The 20,768-nt window shown below is 48.6% G+C and overlaps 1 protein-coding gene across 5 annotated transcripts in view; it reads right to left on the reverse strand.

The window, feature by feature from the left end:
- The window catches only part of ASTN2 (astrotactin 2), a 602,974-nt gene that overhangs the window by 40,645 nt on the left and 541,561 nt on the right, over positions 1-20,768 (reverse strand). For all 5 annotated transcript variants that reach the window (XM_073314892.1, XM_073314893.1, XM_073314894.1 and 2 more), the window contains one exon: positions 19,009-19,150. In XM_073314892.1, the coding sequence (XP_073170993.1) occupies positions 19,009-19,150 (142 nt within the window). The remainder of the gene's footprint in view (positions 1-19,008; positions 19,151-20,768) is intronic.

Here is a 20,768-nt window from a genome sequence, read left to right on the forward strand (position 1 = left end):
ACCATTCCCCACAGTGACTCCTTCTGGATGAGGCTGGACCTAGCACCTGGGAGCTCCCACCACAGCCAGCGCTCCTACATCATTGCTGTCAGTGGCTGCTGCAGGGTGCAGGCGGGGTGCCTGGCACAAAGGGGAACGGTTCCTGACAAGACACAGGACAATCCTAAACCAACTGACATAAGAGCGAATGCTGAACAGGGATACCCCAGCCCCGTCCATGGCACTGGGTTTTAAATCTTGGCTTTAGATCCCAGTCCAAAGAGGCACTCATGTTAGCCGAGGAACCGTCTCTCCTCTTAGCTCCTCTGCTTTTCCCTAGGCCCTGCACGGGCTGTTTAAAAACAACAATAATAATAATAAACCTCAGGCCTCTCAGTCAGAGCGCAGGGCTGTGGTATGAGGACCAAACACAACAAAATAATAGCAACCAAATGTGCTGGGGAAGCTGACCAGATCGACAAATGAAAAACAGCTGCGGTGTCAGCACTGAGAACACCTCAGCCCCTCTCACATACACCCCCCCACACACCTTGCACACCCGTCCCAGCACAGATATATACAGCAGGGCTTGGGCTGAAGGACTAAAAACGGCAGTGTGGACGCTCGGGTGCGGGCTGGAACCCAGGTGCTGAGACCCTCGCCCCTTGTGGGGTCTCAGATCCCAGGTTCCAGCTCAAGCCCAAACTTCTGTACTGCAGTTTTATAGCTCTGGGGCCTGAGCCCTGCGAGCCCAAGTCAGCTGACCCGGGCTAGCCGCATCCATGGTGTAGTGTAGACATACTCTTTGACACTGGTATGTCCCCATGCCCACACACTAATTCCGAGAGCTCCTACACTTCCCCACCCATACACAAACGGGCTTTCAGACACGCACACCTCTGCACAAAGGGCCAACTGATTACACACAAATGTACTCCTCTATCCACCCATACAACCATGCACAAATGCACACAACCAGCCACATATCCAGTCCCTATTTATACACCCCAACATGTACACACACCCATATTCAGTATATATGTGTATATACCCATGTATGCATAGCCATAGATTAACATACCTATGTGCAAACTGCATCCACACTCACACAAGGCATCCACACTCCCAGCAACACACCAGCACTCACAGTTACATACAGCCTCCTCCCACATACACAAACTCCATTGTCCAGTCACCTATCCCTATCCACACTCACACAACACATACATCTATGAGCTAACCCCTACCCACACAGACACCACACACCCCCTCAAACACATGCCCAGCCACCTGCCCCCTCTCACAGGGCTGCAGGTGCCCATGCCAGCACAGGAGCAGGGCCCCAGGGGAACTGCACGCTCTTGGAAAAATAAACAAACACCAAAACAAACCCCAGCTGAAAGCAGAAAGGACAAGAGAGGATGGCTGGGGTCACACTGATAGTGATTATGTGCCTCTGAGCCAGGCTGCGGCTCGGATAAACACATTACAGAGAGCAGGGGTGTAGTGAAGGTTGGACTTTATTAGATTACCCGGACTCTGTGTTCTCTGGTTTGTGAATGACTACAGAGAACAAAGATGTGCAAGAACAACACACAAGCCCCACACCCGCCCCCCCTTCTGGGACTGGACTATGCTTCCAAATCGCTGCTACCCCCAGCAAGTGTGTGAGGAGCGGAAAGCTAGGAGGCTGGAGATGAGGAGTCAGAATCTCAGGGTGAGGGCGAGAGAGAGAGAGGGTTGGGAAAACTCACCCCAATGACTGCAGGGCGCATGTATTCACCAGCCACACCACCCACTGGAGAGGACCCTGAGACAAAAAATCCCTCCTCTGATCCCAGGAACGTCACCACCTGATGCTACCTTTCCAAAGGCAAACCCAGTCTGCCTCTAGCCCCCCCTTCACCTGCCATTGCTACAGGGTACGCGTGGCTGACACTACAGCAAGGGCTTCACTCTGCATTGTTACTTTTGTTCTCCTGGTTCAATGTTGCCCCCTCTTGCTGCAAACCTTTCAGGGCAGGTGCGGGAGTGTGGCCTGGGCAGAGGGTGGTGATAGAATAAAGACCAGGAGCATGCGGAGTATCTTCACCGATTTGACTCTGGTGGGGTTACTCTAGATTTACACCACGGCAGCTGAGATCAGCCGTGGGCCATAGGCAGTGGCTACCTTGCCCTGGGAGAAATGACTGGATTTTCCACTGTGGTACCAGGTCCCTAGATAGTGTTCCTTCCCTCTCCAGCCACGGAGGGAGGGATATTCAGGGGAGGAAGGCAATGTAGTTAAGCGCCTGTAAGCAGTGTCAGGATGAGCTCCACCCTGATATCTGGTGGTGAGGTGTGGCAAGTTGTGGAAAAGAACTTCAGGGGCCGATCTCATTTGCATAGGCACACCCACCCCGCCTAGAATGAGGCCATAGCTGCCCAAATGGTCACTTTGGCTGCTGTGAGATCCCCAGTGTCTCTGTTATTGGGGCAGGAAGAATAAATTGTTATTACCCTGATTATCGGAACTGTGCTTGGAACTGTACTTGGCCTTTTGTTATGCTGGAGGAACTCACCATCAACTAAGTAGCACTCGCTAGGCAAGGGTCGTGGGTTCCAAAACTCTGTGAATTGAGAGAGGCTGGGGACAAGTATTAATACTGGCTGGTATGGGCCCCTTGGTGAGGGCCTTACATGTTAATTGCACTTCCTCCTCTCTCCATAATATCAGAATATCAGAGCTAGTTTTGATTCTATTAGGAGTCTAGTTACAGGCTGCTGAGCTCACTTTGGGCTAATGGTGCACCAGCCCTGAGGCTCCCGCACTGCAAGCTGAATTCACCAAAGAGCTGAACTGACTAAGAGCTGAAATCACTGAGTGTTGTGTTAAGTAGTGGGGGAGCCTGAAGATATACTGTGGAGCAGTTTGTGGGATGGCTGGAGTGCCTTGTGGACAGGCTGGTGGAGCAGTTCGTGGGATGGTGGGAGCTGCTTGTAGGACGTGGAGCAGTTCGTGGGACAGCGGGAGCTGCTTGTGGGATGCGGAGCGGAGAAGTTTGTGGACTGGCTGGTGGAGCAGTTTGTGGGATGGCGGGAGCTGCTTGTGGGCCGCAGAGCAGAGCCGACCAAAGCAGTTCATGGGGCGGCTGGTGGAGCGGAGCGAAGGCCTATGGAGCTGTGGGGCGGTCAGCTTCAGATCATGTAAGGTGCCCCTTACCTCTCTTCCCCCCCACCCCCCATCTCCACCCAGGTTGGGAGGTAAAGCTCTGCAGATAAACTTTCGAACTCTGGGGCTGCCCTGACCAGGGACAGAGACTTTTGGGTCATTGGACTTTTGGGACTTTGGGTGATTTGGGGTTGCTGGACTCAAGAACCAAAGGGAAAGGGCATGCCCCAAATTTGCTTGGGGTGGGTTTTTGCTCATGGGTTGTGTTATGAATCCTGTTGGTGGTGTTTCCCCAACATAATGCCACTTTGTTATTAAAAGGCTTTTTGCTACACTCAGACTATGTGCTTTCGAGAGGGGAAGTATTGTCTCTTGGAGGCGCCCAGCGGGGGTGGTATATATTTGTCCCAGGTCACTGGGTGGGGGCTCGAGCCGGTTTGCATTGTGTTATTGAAATGGATCCCCTAGATATTGAATCCGGGCCCTTGTTGCTGCCAACTCTGATGGGCAGAAGGGTTACACGCCATTGGCAAAATTTGTGGCTTAGGAGCCTATGCCCAATTGACTCTGTCCCACCTTAGGCACACAAACCCCTAGCCACCCCGGCAGCAGGGATGTGGGGTGGGGAGAGGAGAGAGGTGAGCTCAGGCTTCAGAGCCCATTCTATCCTTGCCCTCTCTCAGTGAAGGCTACTCACCAGGACACGCCTTTATTCGCAGTGCTGGCAAGTTTTTCTGACCTGGGAACCCAGCACCAGGGACTGCCAATCATTCTCCACCGTGCATCTTCAGGGAACTTCACAGTAGCAACAAAATAGGCTTGACCCTGTATTCTTCACCCTGGCGATTGCGCTGCAAAGCATAGAAGCAAGTGTGCCCCCAGCTATTCATCTCAATTGTGGGTGCTCTTCCGAGCGGGATCTCCAGCCCTCCTGAGTTTGGCCCATCACCAGCAGTGACCCTTGGCGTGGATGTCTCTCTTTGCATGGTAGGGTAGGGGTTATGGGGAGAGCGGAAGAGCTCAGACCAGCTCTGCCTCCAGAGTATTCAAACGCCCTCAGTTACACAACAGAAACAACAGCCCATTGATGATCATGTATCTTGTTTGAGTAATTCCCCGCAACCCGATCCTTCCTCCTCAATATGCCTCCTAGTTATACAAAGGAAATATTTGGAGGATTCTATTGTGCAGTTCTGCAGCCCAGACAGATTGAAAAGAGAAACCCACAGGAGATGCAATCCCAGCAAGAATGCGCCCAGCCTGGCTGTGTACACATCTCTTTGTGGCGGCATCACAAAACAGAGAGCTGAACCGATTTCAAAACCATGACAGTGACATGGTCAGAGGGGAGAAGAGAGTAACACCAGCTCTCATCTACGAGGAGCCAGCAACCTGGGTCATTCCTGGCCATGTGATCGTCAGAGTGCTCCAGACATCTAGTGCTGGCAAGAGACACTGCACTGCCCAAGGGAAACCCAAGGTGGTACATACTGTAGGTTGCATTTCTCCCTGTGAGTCAGTACTAAACCTATTCTCCAGGATCATGCTAGTGGAGGGACTGATTTTCAGCTGAGGCAGTGAGAGCTTTTGTTCATGAAAGATCCCCTAATAACAACACCTATCTCTGCAGTTATCTACAAAAGGGGGAAACTGAGGCACAGAAAGGTGAAGTGACTTGCACCAGGTCATTCCGTGGCAGAACTGGGAGTAGCATCCAGCCCTCTTGAATTTCAGGCCAATGCTCTGTCCATTAACCCACACAGCCTCCATGCCACACTCTTTTCAAGAACAGAGTCTTAGCCGCAAGGACCAGAGACAGAGCATTACATTCCCCAACCCAGAGCTCCCCCTGCAGGGTCATTTAGATGCAGAATTTTTTTGTGTGGTCCCACAGTGTAAGTGCAGCCTTGCTGCAAGACCTCAACTGGCTGCTGGGGAGAGAGGGTTCGGACAGGTTGAACATCCTGTGGTCAACAGAGCAGAGCCCCCAGCCCCCTGAGGTTGAGCCAGGTATGCTGCCTCATGCCTTGGGGAGCTGGCGAGAATCCCAATGCCTGAGGGCCCTGAGCTCAGCCAGTCAGGATCACTGGGAGCTGCCCAGTGGCCAGCAGTGATCACACTCCCTGCTGGGCTGCTCCTAGTCTCCCTGCTACATTCTTGGGTTGTTGGTATCTTCAGCTCCAGAGGAAGCGGGGGAGTTCCTCCAGCCCAGGCTGGGAGGACAAAGGGAGCGGCTGTTCCCAGCAGAGTTAGAAGGAGCATTGGTGGGTTCTGGAGGGCCAGTAAAGCCAGGGCCAGGAAAGCTGAACACAGAGAAATGGGTACTGGTTCAGGGAATGAGTTTGGGAAGGGAGCGGGGGAGAACCCTGAGCCCAAGTCCAACTCTCTGGGATTGTAAGACTGAACTTGTCACCTCCTACTCTTGAGCAGAAGGGGGGCGTCAGGCCGGGGGGCACCTGGCCATGCTCTCAGGTGTGCAGAGGGGAGAAGGTCTGAGGATTGGCCGGCTGCAGTTCCAGTGCCTGAGGCAGCTGGGGACACGGTTATCATGGATCTGACGAAGTGGGTATTGACCCACGAAAGCTCATGCTCCAATACGTCTGTTAGTCTATAAGGTGCCACAGGACTCTTTGCTGGGTTATCACTGATTCAGCAATGAACCCCTTGAATTTGGGCTTCCTTCCCCCCCACTCTCGCTCGTCCCAGTTTGGAGGTTCAGGTATCCACAGCTGGTCCGCCACCCTGCCCCGGAGAGGGAAGCTAATAGACTGGCTCACCCCCGGATCCTTCCAAGTGTGCTCAGCTCCAGCTCTGAACAAGAACCACCCCTGCCCCCCTCCTTTTTTAAGAAGCATTTTAATTATGACATACGCTTTGGCTCTGTGGGTTTCCGGCAAATGCCAGGGTATTTTATTTCCCCCTTTTCATAACAGAAACCATATTGCTGTGTAATCAATTCATCTTGCTCTTGAAGGATGGAGGGGAGTATGTGGGAAGAGATCAGAAGCAGAGGGGGGAAAAACCTAAAGGTACCTCATCTCCTTCCTCAAAGAGAACAACTGAGGTGAGTGTTCCTGACCTTGGCTGTGTAATGTGTCATCAGATCTCAGGGGTCTGGCAAGCTCAGAGACTATAGTCAGGAGCACAGTGTAAACGCATGACTAGAGAGAACTGAAACCTGGCCCCTCAGTTATCCACTGAAGACAGCACCTGTTGGGCTAGGTGGGATGTCCATCAACATATACATGGCTGGAGCTCATCACACATGCCTACTGGGGTGCAATACACCCAGTCCACATTAAACTCCCATGGCAGGGATTAGATCTTGCTCCAGCAAGATGTGTCTTCCAAGCAGAAAGGAGAAGCCAACACATCCAGTGCTGGACAAACCTTTTCCAAGTGAATGGATTAAAGGACCATCAGATTCCAGTAAACCCCACTAGAGTGTGAGGAATTCAGGATCTTGTCTCAGACACCATGGATGATAACTGCCCCCTCCACACTCCCAGCTTTAAGACCATGAACTGTGCTCTCTAAACCAGATTTTCAAATATTCTGCATCCATTTAAGCACCAAAGAAGTGGCCAGATTATGCAAAGAGCTCAGCTCCCTTTGTAGCAGCTTTTGCAGAGAACTCGTCATTCAACATGCGCTGGACATGCTGAGTTGGGTGCTGAACTCTTTGAAAAACTGGCCCCCAAGGTCAAATGTTGAGCTTGGATGGTCATGCAAAGGATCCTCAGTTCGAACTGCCTTGCAAGGGCAATCCCGGCGCATAACAATGGTGGATGGTGGAATGGCTTGCATACAATCAGAACTAAACAAAAGCTGTGCTGAGTCTTTAATGAAGTTCAGAAAATGTCCAGATAATGTTACCTCCCTTTATTTTTCATTTGGTGCACATGTTCCTGTGCTTCCCCGCTGTGAAAGGACTGAAATACTAAAGCAGGAAGCACCATAAATCTTAGACAAGGGCCTGTTCTTGTGAGATTTCTTGCTAAGGAACCAACCGTTTGGGAACTTATCAACGGCGATCATTGCTGAGGGTACTCAGGGCATAGTTCGGGGCGATCACTGATGGAGCTACGTGGAGGAAGCTGAGAGGGTAATGCATACCGAGACGGCGTTCCCATCTTGTCCAAGGAAAGGACAGATGCACCAGTAAATCTTACGTCCTCATGTTGCCTTCCAGTCATTCACTAATTAACCCTCACAACACTTTAATGTCAGGCAGGTAAGTTTTGTGATCTCCATTTTACAGATGGGAAAACTGAGGCACTGGGAGGTTTAAGGCAATATTTTCCAAAGTGTTCACTCATGTGGGGTGCGCCTGATTTTGGTTGGCCAAATTTGGGCACCTTGGGCTTGATTTTTTTCAGAGACCTTGAGTATGCACAACTTCAGTGGAGGTCATTGGGAGCTGCGAGTGGCTGGCACCTCTGAAAATCAAATCCTAGGGAGGTCTCAAGTTAGGCACCAAGAAATGATTGGCTACTTTTGCCCATTTAAGCCCCACATTAGGATGTTGAGTACCTACAACAGGAACTGTGGGAGCTCTGAGCCTGTGAAAATCAGCCCTACTACAGGTGCCTAAAGTTGGCACTGCAAATTAGTGAACACTTTTGATCATTTTGCCCTTCAGTGACGTGCCTCAGCAGTCCCAGAGAATCTGTGGCATGGTTGAGTCTAGAACAGGAGAGTTTCAACCCAATCCACCTGAACATACTTCCTCCAAAGCCTTGACCCAAACCTCATGGAAGTCAGTGGAAAGACTTGCATTGACTCCAGGGGGCTTTGGATCAGACCAAGAAAGTCAAGCAAAGGATCCAGTGATGGAACAGCTCAGAAAAGTCCAGGAGCGATTACACATGGGCTCTCAGTTCCCCTCTCAAACTTCCCAGCCAAGGATTAGAAAAAGAAAACCAGGCAAACTATATGGAAAAACAATAAGAGAGTGAATGTTCAATTAATGTATATTGGAAAGCAGCTGAGTCCAGCAACCCCCTCCCAACTCACCCCTCTGTGGAGGATTCCTGCATCCATCCACCTCTCCCTTGCAGCCCCCAAGATAACCACATTGGCAGACTTGGAAACATTTTTTGTCTTGAAACCTTGAGTTGTAAGAATGGCTTGCACAGCTGGGATGGGTTGTTGGTGGAATCAAACCCTGATAAAAGGCAGCAGCAAGGCTTGGAAAGGGTGCCTATGACGTAATGCTTTGCGTAAATGAGAGATTAGGAGAGAAATATTTTAAAAAAATAAATTAAAAGAAGAATATGAAGCACCCTCCTGGAGATAAGGCTGGCGAGGACTTTGTGTGCCTTTGTTTTGGGTTTTTTTGTGGTTGTTACAAGAAAGCGGGATGAGGGGGAGTTGTTGCAGGTGTCAGCTGGAGAAAGAAAAAAAAAGTTTTACAGACGTACAGGCCAGTTTGACAGACACTACTACTGTGATGAGCTTTCAGGTCTCAGGCAGGCATGTCTCCAGAAGTTCTCACGTGGCACCTGTCACTGTAATGTCGGAGCTATGCACCACAGCGTGCGGAGGGGGCTTACTCAGTTGACAACTGCAGGAGGATTAATTTGTGGCTTAACTTGCTGCTTGAACCAGGACCACTTTAGGGGCCAGTCCAAAGCCTATTTCAGTCGATGGGAGGCTTTTCATTTATTTCAAGAGGCTTTGGATCAGGGTGGAATTTTAGAGGCCTAGACTGGAGCTGTGCTTTCTGCACCTCTAGCCCTAATTGTAAATGCTGAGCATTTGGAAATCTTAATTCATCCAGATCCATCCTCATCAGCAGCACATTTATGTACAGAGGCTGTTGCTGCAGAGACTAAGAGCCCTGGGTTTGAAGTTCCCCATGGGTGGAACAATCCTATTAAAAACTGGAGTCACTTTTTACACATCCTGATGAACTGCTGGAAGGTTCAGGGGTGAGGACCAGCCTAGCATTCCCTGGAAAGCAGTAGCTAGCTGTAAATAACAGTCTGAACTTTTTCTAGAAACTTCCATCCTAAACAGTCCAAGCATTTGACCAACAATGAATGACTCCACACCGCAGCTGGATCACCACCCATTTTGCAGATAGGGAAATGAGGAGATCAGGGGATGCAGTGAGTCAACAGCAGGGCTGGAAATAGAGTCCAAGACTCAGATGGCGACTCCCAGGCCATGAGGCAGTACTATGTCTCTGTATTAAATGCTTGATTTATCCCTTGCCAACCTTTACCAAGCACCATTTAGGTCCACCAACAACCAAAGTGGCCCCAGGAAGAGTTTACAGCATCTATAATTCCAGCTGGAAGGAACTGGCCTTACAATACGTTCCTTTCCCTATAGGAATAGGTGGGGCACCAGAGCCGCTGCTGAAACAACTGGAGTGGGGCCCCTCTTACCTTTCCCTTCACCAAGGGACTGTCTTTGTCAGGAGGAAAGAAAAAAGGCTAACAGCAAGAGAGTGTTTCAGGTTGGAGAGTTTAGGGCACCATAACAACCTGGATCTCCCCCACATAAGCCCCTTGAGTACCCAGATGTTATCCCCACTCAGGAAATGGGAAAGAAGAGGATGGGGAGACTATCCGCTAAAGCAGCGTTTCCCAAACTTTTTTGGCCACGGAACACTTTTTAGCCTGGTATATATTTACGGAACACTTATAACTGAAATGTGCTGGAAAGGGGTAGACGCCAACAGGCTTGCGTACCGCGTTCTGTTTACGCCACAATATTCAATACGAGATCTATCAATAACCGGAAAAAGCGTTTTATGTTAAATTATAGTAATTCAAAAAGAGTTGTAAACTACGCTTCAAATATGCCAAATTTAAAATTAAAAAAAAAATTAAAGACCCTTTTTAAAAATGGGAACATGGAACACCTAGTCACATCGTGCGGAACACAGTTTGGGAAACGCTGCGCTAAAGAAAGGTGTTGGCAAACTGTTGCTGGGATTCTATATACCATGCAGCTCTCGGCCTCTCTCTCTCTTGCAGGGGGTGCTGTCTGACACCCGATCCAGCAAAGCGCATCATGCAAGTGCTTTACTGCAGTCGGGTGGCAGTGAGGAAAAATGATTGCTAGAAAAGGAAGAGTGTGGTCATGTTGCTACACCAGAGCACTGTAAGGCAGGACTCCTGGGTTCAATTCTGAGTCTTGCTCTCAAATTGCTGGGCAACCTCGGGAAGTCACTGCCTTTCTCTCTGCCTCAGTTTCCCCAACTGTGACATGGCTAATAAAAGAAAAGGAGTACTTGTGGCTCCTTAGAGACTAACAAATTTAGTCTCTAAGGTGCCACAAGTACTCCTTTCCTTTTTGCGGATACAGACTAACACGGCTGCAACTCTGAAACATGGCTAATAAAAATAACACTTCCCCTCCTTCTAGGGCCAGCTCTCCCCTGCAGTGTTCTCCTGCTTAGATTAGTGAGAGTTACATGTGTCCGGCAGTGGCCAGGGGAAATCAAACCTCAGGGCTGGCTTCAGAGTTAAATTAGCGTTTGTCCTGGGCATTACAATCACCAGGTGAAAGAGGCTGTAGAGTTCAGAGAATCAATATAAAAGCAACGGTGGAGGACTTAGGAGCACAAAGAAGCTTTTGCTGGCTTAGAAACGGACCAAAGCCAATAACATCTCTGTTTGTGTTTATTTCTGTAGCTCCCTGGGTCTCTTGCACTGTCTCTTCCATTACAATCAGAGAGATAAGGTTAGAGAAAAAAACCTGTTTACTAGTATTAGGTTACTACACACTCAGAAGTGAAAATAACCTTCAAGCACACAGATGAAAAGGGTTAGTAAATCTGCAATGGGAAACTGGTGGGATCAGTAAGGGCCAATTCCCCACCAGCCTATCAACAGATCAAGCTGATAGGGTCCTTTCCCCCCCCTTTCCTGTTAACATTTCCTGGCAGAATCATCAATTTTTACGTTCCTGTCTGTAATACCTTACACAATGATCTAAGAATTCCACCTCCTCCTCGCTCCCCCTTCAACTTTCCTATCTTGCCTTCCTCCTCCAGCCGACCCCAATGGACCCATGCAAATAAGCTGAGACGGCTGGGGGTCTACAGATCAGATGCCAGGAGCTTTATAGCAAAAATGCAAAGAATGTTATTTCATTCCTGACATCCTGAGGAAAGGTTGGGAAGAGGCTGGGCGTGGGGGGAATCTATAATGCTTGCTCTATTTCTGTTTACAGTGTGGGGTGTAGTCAGAAATGGGGGCGGGAGGGAGGGAAATTTTGCCTTTCCCAACAAAAGAGGAGAGAAAAGACCAGCTTTTCAGCTAGTGTAAATCATCAGGACTCCATTGAAAGCACTGGAATTACCCCAGTTTACACCACATGAGAACCTGGCCCACATGTCCAAGTCGAGGACAGTCAGAGACAACCTCTGCCCTGAGCAGCTTACAAGCTAAAAAGAAAAGACAGACACAGGAAGCGCTTGTCTTAATATCACACAGCAGACCTGGGGTCAGAACCCATGTCTCCTGAGCCAGCACTCTAGCCACTACACTACGCTGCCTCTCCTGTAGCATGCTGGGCTTGGCACACCATAGAGCTGCTGTGAAGTTGAGAGTGGAATCTGAACTTCATTCAAGACCAGGTAATTTTGGAAAAGGGGTTTTGCTTTGGGCCCATCTCTTGTGGGCAAGGGAAGGCTGCACAGGGAGGGACAGAAGGAGGCCCCTTGTCACAAGACCCAGCTGTTGCTGTATGGACAGGACAGTTCCATCCACAAGTGGCAGGGTGATGAGCGGGGAGAGGAGATGGAAGTGGTCCATCCTGTTGGTTGCTTGGGTAGGGAGAGAAGCACCTTGCTTTCTTTCACACGGTTTCCATTTGCGAATCCTTTCCCAAAAGTACATGCATGATTTTAATGCTGGTGGAAGAAGCCAGGCTTGGAAGCTGCCTATGGGTACCACCATGATACGGACAGTCCGGGCAGTAGCAGCCCAACCTTCTCCCTAGCCTGGGGGTATCACCTGTACTAGTGAGGGGAGGCCAGGCCTCATGGTCCTTTCAGTCCTGGGCCCATCTGCAATTATCACCTTTCACAGGGGTCCATTAATGCCTGCTGCAGTTATGTTTTGGTAGGTAATGTGGACACCTGTCAACTGGGAGCTGGACTTAACCCCTACAAACTCATGTCACCTAGGCCTACCTTTGGAGAGCCTGATTTTGCTGCAACTCTAAGATCTTGAAAGAAGGAGGTTCTTGCAGTTCAAGCTCAGGTCTGGGACATAGGAATCCTGGGCTCAATTCCTGGCTCTGCCACAGACGCCCTGATGAACTTGGGCAAGTCCCCTCATCGTTCAGTGCCTCAGTTCCCCATCTGTAAAATGGGGATGACAATACTTCCTTCTTGCGTTGTCTATTTAAACTGCAAGCTCTTTGTGGCAGGGTCTGTCTCTTACTATGTGTTTGTACAGCAGCTAGCACAATGGGGCCCTGGTGTCACTGTAATACAAATATTAAAAATATGTAACAGGAATTGCCTATATGCGCAGCTCTGACTGACCTTCATGTATTTAGACTGTAGGCATTCTGGGGCAGGGGCTGTTTGCACAGCCTCTAGCAAAAGGAGACTCTGGATCCATGGTTGTGACTCCTAGGTCCTTTGGTAACATAATAAAATAAAAATAAAACTCAAGTATTAGCTAGCCAGGCTGTACAATCTATTGGAACTGCTCTGCTCTGAGATGACATTGCCAAGAATCCTGTATTTGTGTCTATGGTAGAGTGAAAGTAGAACTAATGGGCATTTTTAATGTTCAGTGCTGGGGGGTGGGGAGGAAATCACATGCACACACACAAACACTCAGTCTCTGCTTAGTTCTCCATGACATCTGTCCCCCTTTTGCTGCACATGCTGCCAGTCCTTGATGCCCTGATAAGTAAGCAAGCATGGTAATGCATGCAAGACAGATGTATAGTATCATGAAGAAAATGGGGGCTACGTTTATTATTCCTTTATGAATATCTTTAGACCTCTATTACTATTGTGATGTCTGCTACATGGGTGCAAAGAGTTAACTTCATGCTGGGGAGTGGTGGGTGGGGGTGTTACTGGCAGGAAGGCAGACAATGGTTGTAGATAGCTCCATCAGGGACACTTAACAAACAGCACAGGTGTCTAGAGCAGCTGAAGGTGTCCTTGTTCAACGGAGGCACAACTGAGCCGTTTCTGTTTTACCCAAGTCCAAGGGGCGACAACTGGCCAAAGACTATGGACTTGCGAATGACTCTGGTCTGCTGTAACAAATCCAGTGAGATTGGAGAATGGGGAAGGAAAACGGGTAAGGGCAGGAAGAGACAAAGGTGTTAGAAACTGCTGTTTAAAGAGACACTCTCTAGCAAGGGAGGGCAGAGCAAAGCCAAAAGACAAGAGTGGGTGGGAGATGAGAGAGGGCAGAAGAATCATGACCTATCGGCTCTCAGTAAGGGTGAAGAACCTGCTCCAAAATTAGTACTGTAGCCATGGTAGCAGGGGCAGCAGCATGGGCTAGCTGCCCTGAGTATGTACCCACAGGGCTCAGGCAGGTCTGTATTCAGGGCAGCTAGCCTGTGCCACCGCTGCCCAGGTTACCACAGCGACACTACTAATGGCATACATAAGCTACCGGGGAGACTTGGGAAGTCAGCACTGATCCTGGGGCACAGGGCAGTGGACCAGAGGGTCCCACTGGCCAGTGAAGGGTGCCGAACAGGGATTATGTTTAAAAGGCCTGATATAGGGACAGTAGCTGGATGCTGCTCAGACCCAATAGGCTTAAAAGCACATGGGATCCAATGGAAGGATCCAGTTTTGCAGCCTGGTGACTGTCCAGAGGCAGAAGCTTAGCCAGGGCTGAGTTTCAACCTGTTCTGCTACGTCTTCAGCTACGTCTACACTACGAGCTGGGGGTGAGTCCCTGCTTGTGTAGACGTACTTGGCGAGAACTAGCACGAGTATAAGTAGTAGGTGGCCCAGCTTAGCTATGCTGAGCACAAACGTGCCTGACCCTCATGAGTATGGACTTGGCATAGCTTGCCATCGCCGGCACTATCCCAGCGACACGGCGCTCTACACCCACACCAGCTCTTACCCAGTACGAATCAAACCCCTCGCTCGGAGGGTAGACGTGGCCTTTGAGGATCTGCTGCTGCTGCTGGCTACTGAGCTCACTCATGTGTCTTTCTGATATACGAACAATAACAATCCCTACCAACTAAAGAGCAGCAGGCATTTGCCAGCATTAGCAGGCTCTTGTATGCATATAAATAGCCAGACATGCCGTCAAAAAGGCATATACACTTTGCACAGGCTAAGCCTAGCTGCACTGGAGACAGCTGCTGTGCCAGCTAGCGGATTAAGCTGGCTAGCAGGATTTGCTGGCTGTGGCTGCAGCCCCATGGAGTAGAGTTTATTGCTGTTCTGAGGTCTGATTGTAGTCACATGGCTATAATTCACTTCCATCCAAGGGAACTGACCTTTCTTCCGCAGCTCCCCATCAAGAGCTCGAGACACAACGAGCCATTTCCTCTGGCTTCCAAGTTTCTGTCTCCTTGAGGTGATGATGCACAGCGACCTCTCTCCCCATGACCCCTCTGACACATTTGCACGCTCGGGATGGTGAGAGGCTTCGGGTCAGGTCAGCAACACACCAAGGTAGCCTATCTGGCATGGCGAGGGGAAAAGCAAACTCAGCGGGAGGCTGGAGGCTCCTTCTCGGCAGAAGGACACGCTCCAAGGAAGAGGCTCTGGAGGGGTTCCTGATGACTTCCATATTGTTTCCAGTAAATTTTGTGCTGATTCTTGGCACAAACACCGGAAATGAATAGGCTAGGTCAGGAATGTAAATAAAGTGAAACATTGGGATTTAATCTAATCTATAATTATAGTATCTCTGGTGGAGGAAAGAGCGGCTGGTGCTGCTCCTGCTTTCGCAGAGCCGATCTATAGAAGAGCCAGAAGAGGTTTCATCTCCTTTTCCAAAATCTCCCTTTGGCCCCCAGCTAGTGGCTTCTCCCCAAGTGCTTTGAAATAAACATGCTGGCTAGCAATCCCGCTCTCCAGCATCTGATCAGGTACAGCACTTGGATGCGGACGGCTTTTACAGCTCAGTAAACTGGTGTCCTAAGTGCTCGGAGAGCAGCTAGGTAAGGAGATGAGACGGGGGAGGTTGGTTGCAGGGGTAGGGAGGTTGCGGTGTGCAAAAGGAGATAACCCAACAAGTCCCATTTAGGAGAGGGGAATAAAGGAAGCTGGTGGACCTCTGGGGTTGGGTTATGGGTGATGGACCCTTTTACCTCTAGGCTGATCTTTGCCTTTGGTCAGATGCAATGGACAGCCCTTCCCATTTAATGGCTGCTGTGCAATGAGCTACGGGGTCTCAGCACTATCACAAAACCATCAGTACAATTGGCACTAATTACGCCCCTTGCTGGTTGTCCCAGGAGCAGCCAAGCATTGACCAGACATGGAAGTGGCTCTGCCAGACCAGGCTTGGAGGAGTGAGTGGGTTGCCTGAGTTCTGCTGTTCTATGGGGAGAGGAATTCTTGCTCATGGCACATTTTGCCAGCAGGATATTTAGTTCATCTCTCTCTCTTTTTTTTTTTTAAGGGACATACACCAAATACTGTATTCTCAAAAAACACCCACAAGCAATACCGCTGTGTATTTTTAAGTGGGCGTTCACGTGTTTTCAGTATGGATTTGTGTGTACATGCATGCATTTGTGTGTGCACATTTGTACGCAGGTATCTGTGTGTATGCGCACTTGCATGTGTATGTGTTTACAAGCAGGCACGTGTGTATTATATCTGCTCGTGCTGTAGGATTGGTGTAACAACCCTAATGTTTTACAGGCAGAACAGCACAAGCTGGAAGGCAACTTGTTCTCATCAAACTGAAAATGAAGAAAGACATACAAATTAGTTCTGCTTTTGTTAGTTTATTTGTTTCAATTACAGAAACCTCAAAACCAGAAAAATCAATTAGCTTGTTTGTTCAAAGATTTTGTTTTTCTTAAAAAACTGAATCCTGGCTTTGATCTAAGGACAGAAATGCACTGAGCGATTCGTCAATAGTGTTGCCTAATTGCTTTAGGTGATTCAAAACGAAAAGCCAAATGGACAGGACGTCAGATCCACATTTACGGATTTGATCAGCCTTGTGTGATCGCACAGGTCTGTCGCTCTCTTTAGATGATGCCCTCCAACTGTCCAGACGGCAAAAGGGTTTGCCTTTTAAAAACACCGATGCAGCACAGTGCATGTGCATTCACCGGACAGCCTGAAAGAAATCTCAGCTCTTGACCGAATTGCTGCAAACTGGATTTTGCCCATTTTAGAGTCTTCCAAGAAAGAGATTTTTCCACAAAAATAAAAAAAAGCGAAACAACAAGAAGAAATTCAATTTTAAACCCAACCTTGTGCCCAGGGTTTTGTTTTAGTCGTGTCTGCGTGGGTTCAGAACAGAGCATTAGCCTCACAGGTCACTGCCCTGACTTTCTGCGTTCTGTGTCACAACTGTATGGGTGTTTGCAGAGAACAGTCCTTAGGATTACACTACGTGTGTGTGTGGGGGGGGGGGGGGTGTGCACACACACACTGCATGTGAACATGTATGTTTACAGACAGGTGTGTGCGCGTACTGACGTGTGCAGGTACCAGTGTGTGAATGGGTATGTTTAGATGTATACACATATCAGCCCCTATATACGTGTGTATGGACCAGGGTGTGTGCACAGATGCTAGCATCTGTGTGTATGTGCTGGTGTGCACGTAGTATTCTGGGATCCCCAGGGAAATGGCTGCCCAGCCCCACAGATCCTTAGTCAGATGCATGGAGCCTCTCTGTGTGTCTCCCAAATCCCACCTATACTCCCAGAACATCTGCTAGCTCTCCCAGTTCCAACTTGTCTTTGAAAGGCATGAAGAGAGGAGATAGAGAGCTAGACCCAAAGCCCATGTTGTCAGTGGAAAGACTCCCAGTGACTGCAACGGGAGGTGGCTCAGGCTTTTAGTACAGAAGGCTGCTGCATCATTGTATACATCAAGCGGTCACGGAGGTTTGGCCCACTTCCCCTGAAGGCGGACTGCACAGAGCAGCAGCTTCCCAAATCCACCCAGCCACACACTCCCTAATGCACACATGTTCTACCTGAGAGTAGCTAGCAGGGATGCTGGTGGCTGCTCGCTAATTGAGGACCACCTCTCCCCATCTCCATTGCTATGGGGTTCAGTGCTGTGCAGCAGAGAGGAGTTTTTGGCCCAAGGAGAGGACAACACTTTGTCTACATGCCCTTGGACAAATGGTAAAGCTCTGCATCTTTGACCTGAGAATCCCCAAACCCTTTACAAACACTGGTGAATTAAGCCATACAGCTCTCTGGGAGGCAGGCAAGGATCATGCCCCTATTTTGCAAATGGGGAAACTGAGTCATAAAGGTGCCTTGGCAAGTCATACAGGGAGTCTGGACCCAGTACCCAGTTCTCCTGACTCCCAGCCCAATGCTTTAACCTCAAGACTAGCCTCCCCAGAGACTGGAAGGCCAATAGAATTGCTCATCCCTTCTGACAACCAAGGACCAAGCTGCCAATAGCTCGCAAGTGACGAGATTTTACTGGAGGCAAATCATTAGCCAGCTCCGTTCCAGACTCTTCCTGGCATCTGCTCATTCCCAGTGATATTAATAATTATATTACATACCTATATATATTTTAACAAGGAAACATTTAGGGTTATTCAATGGCAAGCACCATTTGGAGCCTGCTCCCAGATGCAGCACAGCACCAGAGTTGTGCAATAAAAGCTCTTCCCTCTTTGGAGGTTGTCAACGTACTTAATGGGGTGGGGAAGAGAGGGCGGAGCGGGAGGTGAAGGGAAAGTATTAATCAAGATCTTAAAAAGTTCTCGTTGACAGTCCATTTGCCAGCTCTCAATTTAACTGCCTTTGTGGTCCCATAAAAAGTTTCATTACTCACTACAAAACGTGTTTTAATTATTACAGCCGCTCTGACGTTAAGGCCTGGGTGTTTCTCTCTCTCAACTCTTTTTCTGTCTCTTTCTCTTTTTTTTACGTTTGCTCTCCTATCTTTCCCCGTCCCCTGTACGCCAACTGAGCCACGTGGGGGATGCAGCGCACGGAAAGCACAGACATGAGGAAGGGTGGTCTTGCAGGTAAAGCACAGGCAAGGGAATTGGGCCTATGTGACCTTGGACAGGTCACTGTGTCCTTCAGCGCCTCAGTCCCCCCTCTGTAAAAATGAGGACAATGACACTTCCGTTGTCTATTTGGCTTGGAAACTCTTCAAGGCAGAGCCTGTCCCTCACAGCATGTTTGCACAGTGTCTAACACACTGAGGACTCTAAGCCATTCTGTAACATTCATAATACTGCCTCTGGTTGCCCTGCCTGCTAAGCGGGGAAATGGAGAGGGGAGAATCTGGCAAGGACTCAAACCCATCTGCTGCCTCTGAGGAACTCCCTTTAGGGTCAGATTCCAATCTCCCTGATGCTGGCTCAATTCATCAGAGTGAGACAGACCATATCCCATCATGCACATGATATCAGAGAGTTGCGATTACCTCAGTGGGATCTCTTTTATCCCACTTACCCATTCGTGGAACCAAACCAAACTCCCAGATCCAAACAGCCCCAGTCTCTCCAATGCTGGACAACTGGATCTCAGTTTCATGATCTGAGCCTGTCTCGGCTCCTAATGCACAGTCAAGACATACGCACCCAACAAACCTGTTTGTACAGTGCCAACCACAACGGAGCCCTGTCTTGGTACAGCCCTCTAGGCACTACTGCAATCAAAATGTTAACCAATAACTGCATTATATGCTATCTCTCAACACTCCTCCCGATCCCACCCTACATCCATCACTTTCTTACTTGTACAGGCCGTCTGGTTCCAGGCACTTGAAAATGACCGAATAAAGGCTGGTTTCTGGGACCTCTCCATGGCTCCTGCCAGCTGCCACGCAGGAAGTTCCGAGTCCAGAGAGCAAATCATCAGCAAAGCTCAAGGATTCTCCTGAAGAACAAAGAGCAGAAGGGCAAGATTAATAAAGCTAAGCAACCCCATGCTCAGTCTCCAGCCCTGGCATTCATTGTTTCCTGAGCCTTTCCCTAAAGTAACTCATATACAGCACAGGCCTGCAGGTAATCAGAAAAGAAGAAGCTGCACCAAGGGCTCCTATAGGGTACATTGCACATACACAGTGCAGGGCCACCAACAGTATACAAGCCCATTGCAGGGCCCATACACTGCAAGTCAAATCCAGACCGAGTTGACTCACAGCTTGGACTGGGCAATATGAGCACTCATAGATCATATAGGCAACACACAGATTCACTCCAGGGATGACCCTGCAAATGTTGAACCCTGAACCTACGTCCTCTAATGGGGCAATGTATCCTTCTTTGGAAGAAAACGGACTTAGTGCTTTGGTTGGTCTTTTCCACCTCAAAAATCTCTGATTTCCGATTCTGTTTTTAAAGTGACACTATCACTTTTTCAAAAAAGCACCTGTCACAGTCAAGCAGGTTTCTTCACCTTGGCTACTACTAACACCTTAGATGACCGGCATTGAAGGACATTTTAGAAATGCCATGTCCTTGTCACGGTTACGCTCTTTATTTGTTGCTTTTTCTCTCAGGCTGGCTGGACAACAAAAAGCAATGACTTCCCATTCACAGACCGTCTCCCCGTCAGGTTCTAAACGCCGCAGAACTTGCAGTTCAAACACTGCAGGGAGATGATTGCTTCTTTTAAAGCCACCGTTTTTATTATAATTTAAAATAATAATAAATAATAATCATGCAGGAACATTTTTGTACATCTTAGGTTTTATACAAGCTTATTTTTACTACTACACCACTCAGTTTTTACAGCATGACCCAATTTAAGTTGACAGCATCCCTTTAATTACACTTCTAGGACCTGACTCCTCACTGCTTTCCCCTACGTACCGTTATTTATACCAGCGCGAAGTGAGTTACTATTTGGATTTTTCACAGGCAAAGCAGTGGAAAATCAGACCCAATCCTTGCTATTGATGTACACCGGGAGTAATTCCATTGAAATTAGTTGAATTACACTGGTGTGAGTGAGCTCAGAATCAGACTCTTCATTCCCGCTTGTGCCAGGGCACCTTGTATGGAAGTGCCAAGGTTTTATGGCTTATATCAGAAGAGAATTCTGTTCTGACCATATTTCTTTCTTTGCATTTTTAACTGAAAGTAAATCTGATTAAGGACCACAGAAATGGAACATAAATTTTAAACTCTTGGTATGAAATGTGAAAAGCAACACATTGGCGTAATCAACACGGAATGCATAATTCCCGCAGGCTGATTACCCAGATAGCACACACAAAAATTGTGTCTTGTCACAAATTACACAGTTCAATAACAAATGTCCCCCTTGACTGGAGAGAAGAGCAGCAACAAATTTATTCCTTTCCTAAAGGAATCCAACTCTTAATTATTCATCTTAATGCACCATTCAGGCCCAGGTTCTCGGTATGATTTGCTGTTTCCAAACAATTTTTCAGGCAGATCCATTACTGCTCTCCATATTTTAACATTGTTATTAGAGATGGACCTGAACCAAATTTTGAGGAATTCTGATTGAGAAGAAGGTTTTGGGT

This window comes from Lepidochelys kempii, chromosome 16 (genome assembly GCF_965140265.1).
Source record: "Lepidochelys kempii isolate rLepKem1 chromosome 16, rLepKem1.hap2, whole genome shotgun sequence".
NCBI lineage: Eukaryota > Metazoa > Chordata > Testudines > Cheloniidae > Lepidochelys > Lepidochelys kempii.